General features: G+C 61.1%; 1 protein-coding gene across 3 annotated transcripts in view; it reads left to right on the top strand.

The window, feature by feature from the left end:
- Positions 1-19,848, top strand: part of FAH (fumarylacetoacetate hydrolase) — a 29,059-nt gene extending 9,211 nt beyond the window's left edge. For 2 of the 3 annotated variants that reach the window (XM_051834227.3, XM_051834225.3), the window contains exons 6-14: positions 2,620-2,717; positions 2,825-2,877; positions 6,405-6,504; positions 7,172-7,302; positions 8,026-8,101; positions 11,203-11,249; positions 13,770-13,871; positions 14,212-14,329; positions 19,638-19,848. In XM_051834227.3, coding sequence (XP_051690187.1) covers positions 2,620-2,717; positions 2,825-2,877; positions 6,405-6,504; positions 7,172-7,302; positions 8,026-8,101; positions 11,203-11,249; positions 13,770-13,871; positions 14,212-14,329; positions 19,638-19,717 — 805 coding nt within the window. In that variant the 3' untranslated portion in view covers positions 19,718-19,848. Of the gene's footprint in view, positions 1-2,619; positions 2,718-2,824; positions 2,878-4,533; positions 4,818-6,404; positions 6,505-7,171; positions 7,303-8,025; positions 8,102-11,202; positions 11,250-13,769; positions 13,872-14,211; positions 14,330-19,637 lie in introns of those variants that run through there. The other variant, XM_089309529.1, reaches the window with a different exon arrangement.
- Positions 19,849-21,137: the final 1,289 nt, after the last annotated feature.

Genomic DNA, 21,137 nt, shown 5'->3' with positions numbered 1-21,137 from the left:
TCTGTGTTCACTTCCTGGAGCTGCGCTAACAAGTATTGCAGACAGGACTTCTCGGGACACCTGTTCTTAGGGTCCTGGAGGCCCTCGGTGTGGAATCGAGGTGTTGGCAGGGCTGGGTCCCATCGTCAGCTCCTAGGAGGCACTGTGTTTCCTTGCCGCCTTGAACTTCTGGTAGCTCTATCTCTGGAGGCTACAGCACTCGAGCCTGTGCTTCTGTCTCCTCTTCTCCATCTTCTCCTTGGTGTCTTCTAGGGGCACATTGAATTTAGGTCCATCTGGATCAGGCATAGGGAACCATTTTTCTGCCACAGCCATTTGGTTATTTATAACATCATTTGTGGCCTGTACAAAATGACCAACTTAAAAATCAGCCTGCTGGGCCCAGCATGTGGTGCAGCGGGTTAAGCCACTGCCTGTGATGCCAGCATCCCATTTAGGCACCATCTCATTTCCTGGCTGCTCCACTTCCGATCCAGCTCCCTGCTACTGTGCATGGGAAAGCAGCAGAAGATGGTCCAAGTGCTTGGGCCCCTGCACCCATGTGGGAGACTCGGAAGAAGCTCCTGGCTCTTGGCCTTGGCCTGGCTCAGCCCTCGCCATTGTGGCCCTTTGGGGAGTGAACCAGTGGATGGAAGATCTCTTTCTGTTTCTCTCTCTTACTCCTCAGATTGCCGCAATGGCCAAGGCTAAGCCAGGTGAGCCAGGAGCCAGGAGCTTCTTCCGGGTCTCCCACATGGGTGCAGGGGCCCAAGCACTCGGGCCACCCTCTGCTGCTTTCCCAGGCGCATTAGCAGGGAATGTTATCGGATGTGGAGCACCCGGGACACAAATGGCGCTCATACTGGATGCTGGCATCGCAGGCAGCGGCTGTATCCGCTAGGCCACGACGCCAGCTCCCAGGATGATGTCATCTGAGAGTTCCTTCATCATATCTGTGACGACCCCCCTGCAGCCCACTCACCGCCACGTTTTCTGGGGGTTGGGACATGGCCATAGGTACTGGCAAGCTACCACGGAGTCCCCCAGAGCGTGTGACTTAGCCCCTGGTCTCAGACAGCTACTGGTTTCTGCTGGTCGTGTGGTATTGCCACCTCCCTGTGGTTCTCAGCGTGCTCCGGTCATCACGCCGCACCTGTGCTGTCAGTCAGCCCTCCGTCCGCAGTTCCCCATCCACAGCTTCAACCAGCAGCATTGAAAGCGTGTGGGGAACATGGCCTGGCTCAGGACGTTCGGGTCTTTAATCCGTCTGGCGCCTCCTGTGTGTGTGATGTGGGTAGGGGTCCTGCGTTTCTGAACACGTGCAGGGGTCCTTGTCTTGTCTGACTCCCAGAATCATGGCTCCGTGTAGGGCCTTGGCGCCATGTTGGGGATCAGAAGTGATGTGGAGGGGGCTCGAAGCGTGCAGGAGGTGGTCTGTGGACCATGTCACACAAGGGGCCCTGCAGCCCAGCGTCCCTGGGCGACTGTGGCCGCAGTCAGGAGGACCCGCTCCTGGTGTCGTCTGCTCTGGGGGTGGGGGGAGACTTCCTCCTTCACAATCTCTCATGGTCTCTGACTTGGCGGCACTGGGCGAATCCTCTGCCCTGAGCTGCAGGTGCTGTGTTCCTTGGGTCCAACTGTGCTCGGTGCGGGGCGGGTGCAGAGGGCACAGCGGAACTTGGTGTGAATCACAGAGACCCCCGTTCCTGCTGCGTGACCCCAGCCCAGCCAGGGGCACTCACAGGGCCCGGTGCTGGCTGATGACGCTGTCACATGGGTCCTTGTAAAGGGGACACCGAGAGGGAGATGGACGGGGAGCCCACGGCGGGCTTGGTGTTCAACTCACAGCAGCCAGTGAGAAGACTCCCACCCTCGTGCACCTGTCGCCACCACCCCTCTCCAGGACTCTGTGTCTGCCGTCCCCACGAGTCAGTCCCTGCCCCTTCTGTCCTCCCAGCTGCCCGACCTCCTTTCTGTGTCTGTGACTGTGACAACGGCAGGACCCTCGTCAGTGGCGTCCTGCGACATCTGTCTTGTGTCTGGCTGCTCTCCCTTAGTGCGGTGTCCTGAGTTCAGCCGCGGGGAGCGTGTGTCAGAATTCGCTCCCTTTCCCAGTCTTCCACCGTGTGACCCAGCACGCTCTATCGTTTGTCTCTTCATCCACCTCCGGACCCTCGGGAGAGCTGCTTGACTCTGGAACCTGCACCTATGTCAACTCTTTTCACTCCTGGCTTTAAAAAGTTGGACTTTTTTTTTAAGATTATTTTTATTCTATTTGAAAGGCAGAGTTGCAGTTGGGATGGGGGGGCGGGCAGAGATACCTTCTATCTGTTGCCTCAACTCTCCAAATGGCCATAAAGGGCAGATCTGGGCCAGGCTGAAGCCAGGTGCCTGGAACTCCGTCCCACATGGGTGCAGGGGCCCCGGGCACTTGGGCCATCCTCCACTGCCTTCCCAGGGACATTAGCAGGGAGCTGGATTGGAAGTGGAGCCGCCGGGACTTGAACCAGCTCTCATTTGAGATGCCGGCACTGCAAGCATTGGCTTAGCCTGCTGTGCCACAGTGCCAGCTCCTAAAACATTTGTTTTATGCCAGGAAGTGTCATTGATGCCCAGCCCCCTCTCCCCTCCTATTATCAGGTTGCACTTACCAGTGGGTTACCACGGCCGTGCGTCCTCCGTCGTGGTGTCTGGCACCCCGATCCGCAGGCCCGTGGGGCAAATGCGACCTGACAACAGTAAGTGCTCCCAGCGCCCAGTCCTGCCGGCGCCCAGCCCTCGGCAGCTGCCGTGAGCTCGCCGGCCGGGCCCTTACGGCAGCCTCTCGTGTCTGGTGTTGTTCCAGCCCAGCCTCCTGTGTACGGCGCCAGCAAACGCCTGGACATAGAGCTGGAAATGGTAAGCTGAGCCTCCGCGGAGGTCTTCCCGGCAGGGCTGCGCCCCGCGCCGAGCTGATGGCTCATCCGCAGCCGGCCGTCGTAAGCACGGGCCGTCGTCACATGCAGATCCTGTGTCTGCACGGGCGGAACAGTGAAGCGTGGAGTCAGCAGCCGGCCATGTTGACACGTGTGTCCATTCTGACACGCGTGTCCTTTTAGGGTCTGTTCAGTGCTGTGTTCTTCACATCCTGGGGCTTTTTGTGGGGGTGGTTGTGCTGTTTATAACATGGCCCCCATTGCTGAAATGCTTTTGGCTGTTCCTAAGTGCGAGAAAGTCTGGGAAAGTTTATAGGAAATGTTTATTACGAAAAAACTTCATGGGTTTCCACTTTTTTTTTTTTTTTTTTGACAGGCAGAGTGGACAGTGAGAGAGAGAGACAGAGAGAAAGGTCTTCCTTTTTGCCGTTGGTTCACCCTCCAATGGCCGCCGCGGCCGGCGCGCTGCGGCCGGCGCACCGCGCTGATCCGATGGCAGGAGCCAGGAGCCAGGTGCTTTTCCTGGTCTCCCATGGGGTGCAGGGCCCAAGCACCTGGGCCATCCTCCACTGCACTCCCTGGCCACGGCAGAGGGCTGGCCTGGAAGAGGGGCAACCGGGACAGGATCCGGCGCCCCGACCGGGACTAGAACCCGGTGTGCCGGCGCCGCTAGGCGGAGGATTAGCCTAGTGAGCCGCGGCGCCGGCCGGGTTTCCACTTTTTTAAATTTTTGTACCAAAATAAACTTTGCCTTTTAATTCCCTTTGGCTGTGAACTCTCGGAAGTCCCCTTGCATGTGTGGATTGGCTTAGTTTTAGATCCTGCAGTTGGCCTAGAGTGCAGTGTTAATAGGCCAGCCGTGTAAGCGGGGACTGGTGTCGTGGTGCTGTGGGTGGAGCCACGGCTCGCCACACTGGTGTCCCTGTGTCACTCCAAGTCCTGGCTGCTGTGTTTCTGATCCAGCTCCCTGCCAATGTGCCCAGGAAAGCCGCAGCGGGTGACCCGAGTACAAGGGCCCCTGCCACCCATGGGGGAGACCTGGATGGAGCTCCTGGCTTCGGCCTGGCCCAGATCTGGCCATTGCTGCCATTTGGGGAGTGAGCCCGTGGAGGGAAGATCTCTGTCTCTTTGTCTTTTACATAAATAATTTTTTTTAATATAAAAAGCTTCATGGGCAAATGGAATCAAAAGGTAATTTCCATGAGCTTGTTGAAGCCCTTCTGTAAGTGAAAGATGTATCTGAAAAGGAACACGCAAAACAAGGTTATGCATTGCATATTTATCAGTGCCCAGAGCCTCAGAGAGCCACACTGTGTGTCTCTCCTGCAGGCCGAGGGTCGGTATTTGCTGAGTCAGTGTCTGTGGCGAGAATCTACCGTGTGCGCCATCGCACGCATGGCTGGGCCTGCACAGCCCCGGAACCACCGTCATTTCAAGGCTGTGTGTGTGTGTTTATTAATTATACTTTTTTTTTTAATTAAAAAAGTTTTTCATCTTATTGGAAAGTCAGAGACATGGAGACAGATACAAAGAGCTCATCCAACCACTGGTTCATCCCCCAAAGGCCTGCAGCAGACGGGGCTGAACCAGGCCGAGGCCAGGAGCCCAGACTCATCGTGCTCTCCCATGTGGGTGGCAGGGACCTGGACACTTGAGCCGTCACCTCCTGCCTCCCAGGGCGCATGTTAGCAGGAAGCTGGACGGAGCGGAGCCGGGGCCGGAACTCCGCATTCTAATGTGGGATGTGGGCATGCCAGATGACGTCTTCACAGCCGTACCAGATATGCACTCCACATTAAGCTTTTTATTTTGACGTCATCACATAGATAAGAAATAACACAGAGGCTCTGAATGCTGCTCACTCGGCCTCTGCATGGTGCCAGCCTGCACAGCCACAGTGCCACGTCGCAGCCAGGGTGTGGATGTCGATGTACTCAGCTGTGTTACCCCAAGGACCTCTCTTTTTTAAAAAAAATTTTTTTTAATTTGAAAGCTACAGTTAGAGAGAGAGAGAGGGAGAGATCTTCCATCTGCTGGTTCACTCCCCAAATAGCCACAATAGCCCAGGCTGGTCCAGGCTGAAGCCAGGAGCTCAGAACTCCATCCAGGTCTCCCACATGGGTGCAGGGGCCTAAGTACTTGGGCCATCTTCCACTGCTTTTCCAGGCCCATTTACCAGGGAGCTGGATCGGAAGTGGAGCGGCTGGGACTTGAACTGGCACTCATAAGGATGCTGATCTCACAAACAGCGACTTAACCCCCAACGTAACATCACCGGTCCCTTTTAAGTTCCGTTTTTAAGAGGCACACTGGGCTCTGAGCAGCCTCCTGGGTGAGGGGACCAGGAAGGCAGTGGAAGGGAGGGGCTGCACTGGAGAAGGGAGTGCTCAGGGCAGCGGGCAGTGTCTTCACACCCTCAGGGTGGTCAGATGAGCAGTGGCAGGGCTGTGCCCAGTGAGGGGAGTGCAGGCGGGCAGGGGGAGCGGCCTTTGTTGCAGGCTTTCGGCATGACTATCTCAGCTCTGGGTCCCAGGACATCCTTGCCACCCTCTGTGCCCACTGCCCCAGTGAAGGTGCCATGTGAGACGCGGGGGTGGTCTCCTGGCCAGCAGTCACCATGCTGGGGTCCTGTCCCTAGGAGAATGGGGGTCTCTGCAGGCAGAGGCTTCCCCGAGCTTGGCCCTGTTCCAGGGCCGGAAGTTAGCGAGTAGAAGAACAACTGTGGGCACTGGGCACAGGTGGCCTGGCCTTGAGGGTGGCGGGAATCTCCAGTGAGCAGGTGCAACACAGAGGTGCAGACTTAGCTTCCAGGTCAGCGGGGTGACAGGTGCAGCGTGGGGTGTACCCGCCAGGCCCTCTTTGTGGCATGAGGGAGGCACAAAGACCAACCCTGGTCTTTTCATTTTGTGCCAGCCTCAGTTGCTGTCAAATCTTTCAATGCCAAGTGTGTGTGTGTGGGGGGGGGGGGTGAAGGGGAAAGAGCAGAGTGACATGGAAGGTGCTAGAAGGAGAAGGGGGAGGCGCTGTGGCGCTCTTGGAGGGCTGTGAGCAGGGTCTGGTTAGGCCCTGGCCGGACCCTGGCCGGCTGCTGCATGCTGCTCACCCGACCCCTTGGGAACACTTTGTGACGTAGGAACAGTGGCCTGCTCCCCACAACCCACATCCGGGCACCTCCGGCTCCTGCCTCCAGCTTCCTCATGCGCGCCCTGGGAGGCAGCAGCAGCTGATGGCTCAGCCTGGGTCCCTGCTACTCAGCGGGAGACCTAGATTGAGTTTCTGGCTCCTGGCCTTGACCTTAGCCCCTTCCCGGCTGTAGTGGACCTTTGAGGAAGGAACTGATTGATGGGAGCTATCAAACAGAAAGATAGAAAGTATGTCTTAAAGACCCGGACTCCTGCAGGCTCCCGAGGCAGTCCTGGTGCCGGGCTGGCCGCCCCTGGCTCCCTGGGCGGCAGGTGAGCTGGGGCATCAAGCCACCCGGGCTCTGATCAGCTCCCTCTCCTTTGCTAGGCTTTCTTCGTAGGCCCCGGGAACAGACTGGGAGAGCCCATCCCCATCTCCAAGGCCCACGAGCACATTTTCGGCATGGTCCTCATGAATGACTGGAGCGGTACGTCCCTGGGGGTCGCGCTCGGTGGTGCGGGGTGGGGGGATGGGGACACTGACGCTGCAGCTGCCTGGGTGTCCTGGCTGGGAATGCGAGCCCTGCTGGCTCTACACACCTCACCCCTCCTGAGCTGCTGCGCCCTTGGCTGCTGCCCGGGGACACGGCGGGCGTCACAGCTCAGAGCTCCAAGCCCTTACTGTGTGTCGGGCCTGGGCTTGACACCCCCACAACCCCCCGGCCCGCACGTGCCCTGCTGCTGCCCCCTACAGGTACTGGCGGTACTGTCACGCCCACGATGCAGGTGAGGCCCCGAGAAATTCCTGTTGCTAAGATTTGAAGCGAAGCAGCCCAGCCCCAGTGCTGGTGCAGGACAAGAGGAAGTGCCGGACGCCCCGGGAGGTGCCCTCCTGCCTTGGAGGCTGAGCTGCCGGCCCCTTCCTGGGGCCACCCTGGCCACCCTTGGCCATCCCCCTCTTTGCTGTCACCTGGCACATCGCCCTCCAGGACTTCTGTCCTTGCCACTGGGTGCTCTTGGCCCCCTGGTCCCGGGCAGCCAGGCTGGTGCAGGGTTCCATGGAGGAGGCTGTGCTGGGTGTCGAGGCCAGGCGGGAGCCTGGGGTGGGAGCCCGGCCGTTCTTGGGAGACCCTGGAGCCTGCCCTTCTTCCACAGCCCGAGACATTCAGCAGTGGGAGTACGTGCCCCTGGGGCCCTTCCTCGGCAAGAGTTTTGGAACCACCATCTCCCCGTGGGTGGTGCCCATGGACGCCCTCCTGCCCTTTGCCGTGCCTAACCCGGAGCAGGTAAGCGCGCCTGGTGCAGGAGCCCGCAGACACAGTCCTGAGGGAGCCACAGAGGGGCGCCCGCCCCGTGCCCTGCAGGCAGCCCGCTCTGCTCATCTTCCACTGCGTCGCCCTGCTTCGTCCAGCTCCGCCTTCGTAATTGGGGGCCGCCCTGCCTGCCTCCCCGCCAGCCTTCCCGCTTCCCGTGCGTGCACAGCCCCCACCCCGCCTTCACGGAGCTTTTCTCTAGAGCGCCCCCAGGTTAGAGCTGCATTGAGAAGAGGGGCTTTGTACCCCTACTGCCCACCAGCCTCTCACTACGGAGAGCACCCCCAGAGCTCACGTCCCACTGGGGACTCAGGTGGCATGCTTTGGGAGGGCGCTGCTTTGGGCCAAAGTGCAGGCCTCCCAGCCTGGCTGTCCCGGCTGCCCCCGAGCTGGCTCCCGCACCAGATGGGGCCTGGTCCTCTGCCCCCTGGGAGGCCACCAGCTGCCCCTCTCGCTGTGTTCCCCACCTCTAGTTTGTGACCTTTAACCTGTTGATGCCCCTCCCTCAACTCTTCCTGGAGCCTGGCCAGGCTCCCCCTACCCCCACTGTCCCAAGGGGGGCGGGGCACAGTGTCCAGGGGCATGGAGCGAGGTTCCTGGAGACAAGAGGCTCCTGCCGCCTGGGGTCCCTGGGCAGGGAGGCAGGTGCTGGGGGCGCCTAGTCTGAGGCCCCCGTGCTGTGTGCTGCCCTCCCAGGACCCCAGGCCCCTGCCGTACCTCCGCCATGACCAGCCCTACACGTTTGACATCAATCTCTTTGTTGCTCTGAAAGGTACGTGGGGTGGGCAGGTGTGCCCAGGGGCTCTGTGGGTGTGTGTGGCCCAGCACCATGGCAGGTGGTACGTGGGGTGAGCAGGTGTGCCCAGGGTGGGTGTGTGTGGCCCAGTGCCATGACAGGTGGTACGTGGGGTGAGCAGGTGTGCCCAGGGGCTCTGTGGGTGTGTGTGGCCCAGTGCCATGGCAGGTGGTACGTGGAGTGGGCAGGTGTGCCCAGGGGTTATGTAGGGGTGTGTGGCCCAGCACCATAACAGGTGGTACGTGGGGTGAGCAGGTGTGCCCAGGGGCTCTGTGGGTGCATGGGGCTCTGCGCCATGGCAGGTGGTACGTGGAGTGGGCAGGTGTGCCCAGGGGTTATGTAGGTGTGTATAGCCCAGTGCCATGGCAGGTGGTATGTGGGGTGAGCAGGTGTGCCCAGGGGCTCTGTGGGTGTGTGTGGCCCAGTGCCATGGCAGGTGGTATGTGGGGTGAGCAGGTGTGCCCAGGGGCTCTGTGAGTGTGTGTGGGCCCAGCACCATGGCAGGTGGTACGTGGGGTGAGCAGGTGTGCCCAGGGGTTATGTAGGGGTGTGTGGGCCCAGTGCCATGACAGGTGGTATTGGGGTGAGCAGGTGTGCCCAGGGGCTCTGTGGGTGTGTGTGGCCCAGTGCCATGGCAGGTGGTATGTGGGGTGAGCAGGTGTGCCCAGGGGCTCTGTGGGTGTGTGTGGGCCCAGCACCATGGCAGGTGGTACGTGGGGTGAGCAGGTGTGCCCAGGGGTTATGTAGGGGTGTGTGGGCCCAGTGCCATGACAGGTGGTATTGGGGTGAGCAGGTGTGCCCAGGGGCTCTGTGGGTGTGTGTGGCCCAGTGCCATGGCAGGTGGTACGTGGGGAGGGCAGGTGTGCCCAGGGGCTCTGTGGGTGTGTGTGGCCCAGTGCCATGGCAGGTGGTACGTGGGGTGAGCAGGTGTGCCCAGGGGCTCTGTGGGTGTATGTGGCCCAGTGCCATGGCAGGTGGTACGTGGGGTGAGCAGGTGTGCCCAGGGGCTTGGTCTGTGTGTGGGCCCAGCGCCATGGCAGGTGGTACGTGGGGTGAGCAGGTGTGCCCAGGGGTTATGTAGGGGTGTGTAGTCCAGTGCCATGGCAGGTGGTACGTGGGGTGAGCAGGTGTGCCCAGGGGCTTGGCACGTGGGCCCAGTACCTTCACCTGGATGGCTCGGAAGCTTTGGTGGGGGGTAGTAGGGGCAAGGGCTGCCAGCGCCAGGAGCCGTGTGGGGCTCTTGGAGAGGATGGGAGGACGCCTGTGCTCCCATGTGACATGAGCTCTGTCCCTGAGCTCCCAGCTCTTAGGGCAGAGAGCACAGGGCCTGGGGCCTCGTCCTCCTTGTGCAACGCCTGCCCCGGCTCCTCCCGGCCCTGCTCACATCCCACAGTGACCTTCTGCACGGCAGGGCTGCGTGTCCGTGTCTGAGAGCCTTCCTTGCCCCCGGGGGCCGTGGCTTGGCCCACTGGGGCTGTACCGAGCCCGCACACCCAGCCCCACCGCAGACACTGGGCCTGCATCCCCTGCACCTGTGAGAACAAGGCTGCCGTGCCGAAGCGCCCCTGGCTTCTTGTCTGAGAAATGGAGTAGCCATGGTGTCGGCCTCGCGGCGTCATGGGCGCCGAGCATATCAGCTCATGGAAAAATCTGGAACAGTGCCTGTCCCGGGGAGCATCAGGAACCAGGGCGCATCTGCACGGTGGCTGCGCTCTGGGCAGGTCTCCTCCCCCGGCCCTCTGTCCCGCCTGGCTGCCTGCGCCAGCCTCGGCTCTGTCTCTCTCCCCGCCGGTCCCAGGGCCCCGGCTCTGTGTGGAACTGCCCTTCCGGCAGGAGGCTCAGCGTTGCCCAGAAGGGAGCAAGTTTGAGTCGGAGGGAGCGACAGAGCTGCTGTAGCCCTGCTTCTTCCTGTGCTAAAGGGAAACTGAGGCTCGGGGCATGGGTGGGTGGGGACAAAGGGTTCTCCCAAGTCACTTAGCTGGGATGGCAAGACCGGGACTAAACCCGAGAATCCTAACTTCTAGGCTCGTAGTTAGAGTGACAGAGACAGAGACAGAGAGCTTCTGTCCGCTAGTTTACTCTCCAAATGGCTGCAGCAGCCAGGGCTGGGCCAGGCCGAAGCCAGAAGCCAGGAGCTGCTTCCTGGTCTCCCACATGAGTAACAGGGCCCTAGCACTTGGGCCGTCTTCCGCTGCTTTCCCAGGCCATTAGCTGGGAGCTGGATCGGAAGTGGAGCAGCCTGGACACGAGTCATTCCCTGTATGGGATGCTGGCATGGCAGGTGGCAGCTTAACCCTCCACGCCACAGCGCTGGCCCCTGGAGTCCACTTCTGCCTTGTTTTCATCCCGGGGTTTCTTCCTTCTGCCCAGAGGTGCGCTGCTGGCCAAGGGACAAGGTGACCGAGAGAGCGCAGTGTGCAGAGACGCGGTGCTGAAGTTCCCGTTGTGATCCGCGTGGGGATCTGGGTGGAAGGTTGGGGGAGGGGCAGCAGGCGGCTGAGGACTGCACCTGTTCTCCACCTGGGAGCCCGGGGGGGAGCTGGGTTTTGAGGAAGTGGAAGAACTTTCTAAGCATCCGTGCTGTTCAGCGGTGGAGTAGCAAGAGCCTGGGGCCTTGCACGCAGTGGATGTTGACTAAGTGCTGTGGGAGGAGATTGCTTATCCCCGCAGGGGGCCACCTGGATGGCCTTAGCCGGCGGCCTCCGGGGGGAGCAGCTGGCACACTGGCCAGTTGTCGGGGGCTGCCAGGAGCCTTGTGTTAAGAAGGATCCTGAGGCTGACTCTGGACTCAGAGGGAGCACCTGCCTGATCCCAGCACTGGTCCACGGTGGGTGCGGGAAGAGGAAGTGGAGGCTGTGTGCGTGGCTTTCGCACCCCTGGATCAGCGCGTCTCCGTGGAGGTCTCCCAGTTCTGATCCCGTGAACTTATTGTTCCACCGACCCTTAAATGAAATCAGATTTGCTGAACAACGGGAGGCTTAGGCCACAGAACGCTTGCAAGGTGTGTTTTTTATTTCCGCTCCCTGATGGATGCAACCAAGTCTTCAGCAATGCTGTTGTTCTTTTCTCTCCAACAGGAGAAAATATGAGCCAGGCAGCCACCATTTGCAGGTCCAACTTTAAGGTAAGCCTTGGAGCGGGCGTGCAGCCTCTCGGGAGCTCACCGGGGCGGAAGGTCTGTCCGTCCCTGGCAGCAGCAGGAGAGGTGGTGACAGGTCTGCCTGTGGGCCTGGAGCTCCCCATCCCTGTCCACAAATGGCCGTGAGGTTGCACAGTTGTCTCGAGACGGAAGCTGCAGGGGCGTGGCCAGTGGCCAGTGGGAACGGTCGGTGTTCCTGCAAGGGTCTTGTCCTTGGGTCCTCCTGCCCTGCCAGGGGCTGGCCTGATGACAGTGGCTTAAGACTTTATTTTATTTATTTTCAAAAAGATTTCATTTATTATAGTTGAAAGGCATTGTTACAGAGAGACAAGGGGAGAGAGAGAGAGAGAGGTTTTCCATCTGCTGGTTTACTACCCCGAATGGCTGCAATGGCCAGGGCTGGGCCAAGCCGAAGCCAGGAGCTTCATCCAGGTCTCCATGTGGGTGCAGGGGACCAAGCAATTGGGCCATCCTCTGCTGCTCTCCCAGGCCGTAGCAGAGAGCTGGATCAGAAGTGGAGCAGCCACGACTCGAACAGGTGCCCATATGGGATGATGGCATTGCAGGCTGTGGCTTTACCCACTATGCCATGACACCAGCCCCCTGGCTCAATATTTTAAATAAACTTTCAATGGAAGCATCACACGCGTAGATAACACACGAGTTGAAAGTACATGGCTTGAGGGAATTTCACAAAATGAACATCCTTGTGCAACCGGTGCCCGATCAACAATGGGAAATTTCCGGCCCCTCAGCTCAGCTGTGCCCGGGGCTTCTCGGGGCCGCGTCACTCCCTGACCTCTGTGACTCCATCCCTCGTGCCTGCCGGTCACTTTTCTGCCTGGCCTCTTGGTTATCGCTCTGTGAGTGTTTGCGAGATTTGCCCGGGGAGCTTGTTTTCCCACCGCCATCGTCCTGATCACTGTGGCCGTGTTCCACGGCTGGTGCGTCCGTTCTGCCACGGAAAGGCATTTGGTTGATTCCGGTTTTGGGGCACTCCCCAAGCCACTGACCACCACAGCACACATGCGCCAGTGGTGCACCCAGGAGTGGACTCACTGGCTCACGAGGCAACATCAAAGATTTCATAGAAAAATGGGATTAAAAGTGAGGGCCAGCACTGTAGCATAGCTAGTAAAGCCACCGCCTGCAGTGCCAGCATCCCGCATGGACGCCGGTTCAAGTCCTGGCTACTCTTCTTCCTATCCAGCTCTCTGCTGTGGCCTGGGAAAGCAGTAGAAGATGGCCCAAGTCCTTGGGCCCCTGCACCCACATGGGAGACCCAGAAGAAACTCCTGGCTCCTGGCTTGGGTCTGGCCCAGACCTGGCTATTGTGGCCATTTGGAGAATGAAACTGTGGATGGAAGACCTCTCTCTCTTTTTCTCTCCCTCTCACTTCTGCAACTCTGTCTTTCAAATAAAATGAATCTTTTTTTTTTTTTTTTTTTTTTTTTTTTGAGGCAGAGTGGACAGTGAGAGAGAGAGAGAGACAGAAAGAAAGGTCTTCCTTTTGCCATTGGTTCACCCTCCAATGGCCGCTGAGGCCGGCACATCGTGCTGATCCAAAGCCAGGAGCCAGGTGCTTCTCCTGGTCTCCCATAGGGTGCAGGGCCCAAGCACTTGGGCCATCCTCCACTGCATTCCCTGGCCACAGCAGAGAGCTGGCCTGGAAGAGGGGCAACCGGGACAGAATCCGGCGCCCCGACCGGGACTAGAACCCGGTGTACCGGCGCCGCAAGGCGGAGGATTAGCCTATTGAGCCATGGCGCTGGCCAAATAAAATGAATCTTTTAAAAAGAGGTTGAAATCCGTGTGTAGCGTTTCATTGTCCACATTTTGCGTGAGCTGCCCAACGGCCTCCCGTGCGCACTCTGCTCTAGGGGTACTTCTGAGTGCTTGTCCAGAGCGGTGGCACCACTTCCACTCGGACCTTGTCAGCACCCGGTGGTGTCTGCCGTCTCGTTTTAGCCATTGCAGGTGGTAGTCTCAGCTGGTCCTGTCTGTGTTTGTTGACCGCCTGCAGAGCCTCTGAACCAGTGCATTCCTGGTTTACTGTCACCCTGGGTCCCCTGAGGCCAGCCAGAAGCATTAGGGGTCTCTGAGGAGGCACGGGGGCAGCCGCAGGAGCGGCAGCTCTGAGCCACGGTGGCCGTGGATGGGCAGGTGCGTCCTGTGGCCTGTGGTGCCTCGGCCCCTCTCCCCCGACCTCCTCCCCTTGGTCTGCTCTGACACCGTGTTTCAGTCATTCATTCGCTTGCCCAGGCCTGGGGTGCGGGGTGGGGGGTGTGAGTGAGGCCGTTGTTCACTGAGAAGGGGACTCTGCCGTGGACCCAGGAGGCATTCGCAGATCGGGGTGCAGCCGTGTGACACCTTGTAGCTCCCAGGGGTGCTTGTTGGAGGAGGCCGTGGGGCGGGCTCCAAGCAGCTGAGGGCAGAGCTGGTGCGGGCCCTGGCGTGGGCCCGGCTGGCTATGCAGCTCCCGACCTGGTGTGCCCCCTGCCCCAGCACATGTACTGGACGATGCTACAGCAGCTCACGCACCACTCTGTCAATGGCTGCAACCTGCGCCCGGGGGACCTGGTGGCTTCCGGAACCATCAGCGGCCCGGTGAGTAGTAGGCCTGGCGTCCCCAGGGGTGGCCGTGTCTCCCTCTCTGCTTCCCTCATGACGCCGTCCAAGTTCAGAGCTAAAGGGACCGGCCTGACCTCATGGGGCAGCAGCCTCAGCAGTGAGGTGGCCGTGTGGCTGCGGCCCTGCCCCTGTCACCCATGCCTGCGAGCCTGGGGCAGAGTCACGGACTGGGGGGTGGTGCGTGACCCTGAGGGCTTAGGGTTAGGTCTCCCCTGTGGGTGGGCAGCCGCAGGAGCAGGGAGGGTCCTGGACCCCTGGCGGTGGGGACTCTGCACGCTCAGTGACCCCTACCCCCACCCTGGCCCCTACTGTGCAGGAGCCCGAGAGCTTCGGCTCCCTGCTGGAGCTGTCCTGGAGGGGCACAAAGCCCATTGAGCTGGGCCAAGGGCAGACCAGGACATTCCTGCTGGACGGCGATGAAGTCACCCTGACAGGTGAGGCCCCTGGCCCGGCCCCCGCGACCCATCCTTGCCTGCATTGTTGGGAGCGTGGGCCGCACCCGGCGCCCAGATCCTGTGATGTGGGAGACCCGTGTTGCCCCCTTCTCCAGGAGATAAGGGGCGGCTTTCTGGCCCCAGGCCTCCCGGAAAACTCTCTGCCCACCTGCGGCTGGGCTCCGGGCAGGTGTTGGAGTCAGTGTCAGCCGCCCGTTCCCCACACATTCTGCCCTGCACACGTGCCTAGCTGTGTTATCTTATTTGAAAAGAGACAAACCAGGAAAGAGAGAGATCCCAAGCTGAAGGCAGGAGCTGGGGACTCCATCCGGTTTCCCATGTGGCCCTAGCACTGGAGCTGTCACCTGCTGCCTCCCAGGGTGCCAGGGTGCACGTTAACAGGGAGCTGGGCAGGGGCAGGGGCAGAGCCAAGACTCCAGCCCTGGCACTGCCCAAACACCTGCCCAGCCCAGCTGGGCCTCCTGCCATTTGGCCTTCCGGCACCTCAGTTTCTTCATCTTTAAAATGGGCTTAGATGGCAGAAGGCAGACCCTGCCAGCCGTTTGCTCCTCCAGTAGACGTCTTGTACACCTGCCCTGAGACCCACATGTGTCGTTCCCCCTCTTCATGGAGGAACGACACAGGACCCTGCGCTGTTCTTTTGTCTGCTCGGCCCTCCCCGGGTTTGCTGCTGGTTCTTCCTGGGTTGGCTACTGTCCCTTCCACCTCCGTGGAAGGGCGGTTCCCCCTGCCACTTTCCCCACTTCCGCGGGGGAGTGGCACACCGCCGGCCAGCTCTCTCGGGGGCTGCACAGGTGTTCCTTAGGTGTTCCTGGTGCATGTTGTCTCCTCCTTTATAGTCCTCTTCCACCAATCCCAACTTTGCTACCCACACGCCGAGTATGCTGCTCTCCTCCAATCAGGAGCAGGTTCAGCTCCTGCAGGTCATCACTCAAATTGGCGAGAGGCAGCTGCGTAGAAGCTGTTTCCTCCTCTCCCAGCGCCATATTGTGGGAGAGCAGATGCATAGAATAAGTCTTAATTCCAGTAACAGTCTAGTCCGAGTTGCTCCCCACACACGGGCACGGTTTCTATGTGGGAGATGAAGGCGCGGGGGCCCAAAGCCTCCCAGCACCTGGTCCTCCAGCCCGGCAGTGCCTTGCAGCCGGCCTCTGCTGGAGCCTAGGGCACCCAAGAAAGCGCGTGCATCCCCGTGGGTGGGTGGAGCCAGTGGCCATCTTCCCCATCATTGTCATCGCTGACGCCTCCTGCCGGGGTCCCTGCATGAAGTGGGCGCCTCATGGGTGCCTGCCCTGGCCTCAGAAACATCCCGGGACCGAGGGGGCCCCGCAGCTGTCACATGCTGTCACCCTCCCTCTCTGACCCGTCTCGGCACTTCTGACCCCCCGCTCCCTGGGCTGGGGTCTTGGGCGGATTTCCCCAGCCCAGCCTGCTGGGTGTGCTCCTAAGTGTGGGTGCCCTCTGTGTGCAGCCAGCCTCGTGCACGGCCCGACCTCCGGTCCCGCTCGTGGTGCTGCAGGCCGAGCCACACCGTTGCCTCCCCAGCTGCTCTTCTTTCTCGTGGCTCCAGGCTGCCTCTCTCAGGCTCAGCTCCTTCTCCCGTCTGATTCTGCCCTGCTCCTACCACATGGCCCCTGTGCTGAAAAGGAGCCGCCTTGCTCCTTGGCTCACAGACCCTGGGACCCATCCCCGGCGCAGCCCGGCCACCGCTTGGTCTGCTTGCTCCGAGCCAGTCGCCTTCATCCTCCCTGCTGTCAGCTCGCTCAGGACCCGCAGTTCTGGTCACCCGCCAGGTTCCCTGCTAACACTGTGGGCTCTCTCAGTCTCCCGTGGCACCGCTTGGTCTGCTTGCTCCGAGCCAGTCCACCTACGTCCTCCCTGCTGTCAGCTCGCTCAGGACCCGCAGTTCTGGCCACCCGTGTGCGCACACCAGGTTCCCTGGGAACACCGCAGGCTCCCTCAGTCTCCCGTGGCTGCCGCGGTAACTGATTACCATGAACCTTCTGGCTTCCAGCACAGAGGCTTATACTCCCGCATTCCTTACAGGACATTTGGGAGTCTGGACTCCCGGTGAGTGTCAGCGTTGGCATCGGCATTGGCGTCAGCAGGGCTGTGTCCTCTCCAGGCTCCCAGGAGGCCCCGTTCCTTGCCTCTTGCAGCTCAGGGCCCCCCATATTCTCTGCCACCAGGGCACCTGTTCTCCTGCTCTGTGTTCTGTCTTGTCTCCTTCTACCTCCTCCACGTGGCACACACGGGAGCGCGTTGGAAAAGCTGAAATCGCATCTCCCAAACCGGGTCCAAGGCTTAGGACCTGACATTCTTGGGGGCCAGTAATTCAGGCCCTGCAGAGGTGCTGGGGGCCGAGGCTCAGTCGGCGCTGCCATGAGTTATTCAACGAAAACATATCTGGAGGAGGACGGAGCTCAGGACGGCTCGGAAGCCACAGCCCCTGCTCCTGCTTCTCATCACACCCTCCCTAGCTGCAGTTTCATGGTGCTTGTGCTCCTGGGGCCCAGCTGCAGAGGCCCATGGTGATGCCTCGAAGCCCTGGCTTTGCAGAGCAGAAGGCGATGACCCTGCTGGAGGTCACCGGGCTGTGGGCCCAGGGCTCCAGTGCTGCTGTGTCCAGCGTCCCTGTGGCGCATCAGGACCGCGGTGCTGGGGGCCGAGGGAAGCCATCAGAGGCAGCTTGAGTTTGGAGAAAGGAAGGAAGAGACGAGGTGGCAGGGGGATGTTGGTGATGGTAGCCCTGGCACAGATGCCTCCACGGCCAGTGGTCATCTCTCTGCCTTCTCGTCCCAGGTGCCCAGTGGACCTGCACTAGGACTTGCACGAGGCTTCTGTGGGCCAGCCCCACCTCCACGCGCTTCCCTTGCAGTGCACTGGTGTCTCCCACCACTGGGCTCTGGGCCCCGTTCTCCTAACCACTGCGCCCTCTTTTTTTTTTTTTTTTTTTTTTTGACAGGCAGAGTGGACAGTGAAAGAGAGACAGAGAGAAAGGTCTTCCTTTTGCCGTTGGTTCACTCTCCAATGGCCACCGCGGCCGGCGCACTGCGGCCGGCGCACTGCGTTGATCCGATGGCAGGAGCCAGGTGCTTCTCCTGGTCTCCCATGGGGTGCAGGGCCCAAGTACTTGGGCCATCCTCCAGTGCACTCCCTGGCCACAGCAGAGAGCTGGCCTGGAAGAGGGGCAACCGGGACAGAATCCGGCGCCCTGACCAGGACTAGAACCCGGTGTGCTGGCGCCGCAAGGCGGAGGATTAGCCTAGTGAGCCACGGCGCCGGCCACTGCGCCCTCTTGTCCACTGGAGAGTGCAGTGCGTTCTCTACTCCTTGAGGGTAGGAGGAGAGGCGAGGGAAGTGAGCAGCCCACGCGGCTGAGCAGTGCCACAGCACCCGGCACCCCCAACTGCTCTCTCTTGCGCCACCTGGTGTTCAGCTTGTGACCTGCAGGGACATGTGTCTCCTTCAGATGCCGCCTGTACCAACAATCGCGGCTTTTTTTCCTGTGCTGGGAGTTCCTGGGCACCAGCATCCAAACCGAAAGCCGGGCTCTCGCTGGCAGCCCCTGCCCCGCAGCCTGCTCCGTGTCCCTCCTGCCTCCTCTCCCGCCGTCTCTGCTTCCGTGGCCTGGCTCAGAGCTCCTGGGCGTGGCTGGCCGTAGCTGGGGGGACCCATCTCCTCCGGGGCTGTGGACGGTGGCCCACGTGGCTTTGGGAGGATGTCCTGTCCCCTCAGCTCAGCCACAGGCTCAGGTGCTGCCTCTGCTTTCTCTGCACAGCGGTACCCGCTCCTGCAGTCCACCTGCACTCCCCCCCCCACCTCCCCCTACCTTGTCCTGCAGAACGGAGAACTCCCTGCCCGCTCCAGGACCGGCTCTGCTGTTCCTGCCGGCGGCCATGGCCCCCAGCCCCTCCTGACCCCTCTCCCTGTCTTCTCCGCCCCTCTGGCTTAGGACATTAGCACCACGATGACAGCTGTGACACAGCACGGGAACACCTTTGTCGTGCGCCTCCTGCACACCCATGTCTCCTTACGCAGCCCTGCACTCCCGTGGTCCCCTCTTTCTCACTGATAGGGTTGGTAGCTGGGCCAGAATCTCGCGAGAGCTGGCAGGTGTCAGGCTTCGCCGTCGCCTGCCCCAAACACGGGCCTTCCGTGTGCCTTCGTCAGGTCACTTCCTGTAGATCTGATGAATTTCTGCCCGCGGTCAGCTGGGCTGTGCTGGGGGCCCCATCCCTGACCCTGACCCCGACCCCGGTGTGGAAGCCTCTGAGCTGTGGGATTCGAATGGAACTGCCAGGGAGGCGACAGAAACAAGTGATGGAGTAGGCAGGACACTGGCCGGGACAGAGGCCGTGGCCCCGCACGCTGAGAGTCACTGCACAGGCCGCGGGTGGTGGCTCGGCCAGGGGGCCTGGCACCGGGGTGCGGGCTCAGGAAGGCGCAGGCCGCCGGACAGGCTTGCCAAGTCCTGCTGTTCTGCAATGCCGCCCAGAGAACTCCTACCTGCTCGTCAAGACCCAGCTCGTGTATTCCCTCCCTCTGCCGCCTTCTCACCTGTGGGCGGCTCTCCCCTGCCTCGTGTGCATTCCTGGGCCCCCACCAGGCAGAGCCTCCTCAAGGCCGCGGAGGGGCTTCTCCTGCATTGGCCTCAACGCCACTGTTGTTGAAATGGAACTGAACGAGGGCTTCCTGGAGGAGCCGGAGTGAGTGCAGTTGTTGGCCATCCCTGCCTGAGTTGTGCTGGGATTTTTGTCTCACTCAGGTACCTCATTTAACCCTCGCACCCTGGCGAGACCAGCACCACTGCTCCCCGTCTGCAGATGTGGGTGCTGAGTTCTGACGTCAAACACGTGGCCCCGGCTGCCGAGCCCATGAGCAGCGGCGTAGCCGACGCGCGCTCTCTGTGTTCACCCAGCTCCTCCCTGCAGGGGTCCTGGGCAGTGTGTGTGAGCCTTAGACCCATTTCCCAGATGAAGAAACAGAGCTCCAGAGGGACCCAAGGTGGCAGAGCCAGCAGGGGGAGGAGCCCGGCTCACACGATCAGGCGGTTGGAGAATTTGAAGGGAGTCGACCCCGCCAGGAAGCCTGCAGCCTCACCGGGTCTCGGAGGTCCCCAGCCTTGGGGCGGCTCTGAGTTCTAGTTCAGGTGCTCCCCGGTACGGCTCTGCCCGGCTTTGCTGTTGGAGGCCTGAGCCTGTGCTACCGGGGCCTTCCCACCTGGGGCCGGCTGTGTGCCCACTGCCCCGCTGCTCCCTGGCTAACCCCGTCCTCTCTGTTGCAGGGTATTGCCAGGGGGACGGCTACCGTGTCGGCTTTGGCCAGTGTTCTGGACGAGTGCTGCCTGCCCTCCTGTCCGCTTGAGCGGCTCCAGCCCCCTGGGTGACTGGGACCTCCCGCAACAGTAAATAAAGCCGTGGTGCGCTGTCCCCACGCCCGAGGCCTGCGCGCCCAGCATGCACCTGTGTCCTGGGTCCTCGAGGGAGAATCACTAACCTCTTTTCAGATTCATTTATTTGAGAGACAGACAGGGCTCCCATCTGCTGGTTCACTCCCCCATAGGCCCACAAAAGCAGGGGCTGGACCAGGTCAAAGTCAGGAGCCGGGAACCCCATCTGGGTCTCCCACGTGGGTGGCAGGGACCCAACTGCCTGAGCCGTCACCTGCTGCCGCCCAGGGTGCACATTAGCGGGGAGCTGGAGTCCGGGTGTCGTGTGGGTGGGTGGACCGAGTACTGTCCCCTGAGCTGGGCAGAGCTGAAAACAGGAGGAAGGGACTCGGTGCACGAGCAGGACTTTGGAGGGCAGCCAGAGGCCCTGGAGCCTGGACCAGGGCCGCGGGCAGCCTGGGCACAGCTGCAGCAGGGCATGCTCCAGCCTGGACAGGGACCCATAGATCGTCACGGGGCAGGGCTGGGGCCTGGCTCCCAGAGTCCTTTACGACTCTGAAGGAGGAGCTGGGGCATCTTGCTGGGCCGGCGGCCTTGACAGACACATGCCGGCTGCACCGTGGGCCTGTGCGGCCAGCAGGTTTCTGTGCCTTCTGACATGGCACCGCTGAGGTTTGCCGTCGTGCAGCTGGAGTTGGGAGTGGAGGTGGGTACTGAACCTAAGTACCCCAGTGTGGGGTGTGGGCACCTTTCAAAAAGGCAGAGAGAGCTACGAAGAGAGAGGGGTTAAGGGAGAGAACGTTAGGGATCTTCCATCCGCTGGTTCACTCCCCAAATGGCTGCAATGGCCGGAGCCGGGCGAGACTGGAGCCAGGAGCCTGGACCACCATCCGCGTCTCCCACAGGGATGGCAGGGGCCGAACCCAGCAGGCAGCTGGGCTGGAGGTGGAGGCAGGACCCCTCCCAGTCTCCCAGCAGTGGTCTTACCCACGAAGGACAGCGCCCACCCAGGATGTGAGCCTCTGAAGTGGTGTCTTAACCACCCCCTGAAGACTGGCCCTGGTTTCTCATCTTCATGGGGGAGTTGAGGGTGCATAGACTTGAGCATAAGCCGAGAGTCATTGGAACAAACGACCCCAGGTGCACCAGCTGGGCCGGGGGAGCTCAGGGCCATCTGCAGGTGCAGCCCCCATCCCCCACCCCCAACACACACACAACCCTGCAAAGGGGACTCCGCCCCTCAGGTGATGTCTCCCCACGTGGATCTCGTCCAGCACCCTGGCCCAGAAACATCTGGAAGGCTTGACCACATGTTCAGGCATAAGCAACACAGCTGGCCGCCTGCCTAGTCAGCGCCTGTTGGGGCCGATGGGTGGTCACACTGCGGGTGACACT

This window comes from Oryctolagus cuniculus, chromosome 12, assembly GCF_051225735.1.
Source record: "Oryctolagus cuniculus isolate XC-2025 breed Fujian yellow rabbit chromosome 12, ASM5122573v1, whole genome shotgun sequence".
Classification (NCBI taxonomy): Eukaryota; Metazoa; Chordata; class Mammalia; order Lagomorpha; family Leporidae; genus Oryctolagus; species Oryctolagus cuniculus.
The sequence above is the reverse complement of the archived record's forward strand: the minus strand, read 5'-3'. Positions and strand labels throughout refer to the sequence as shown.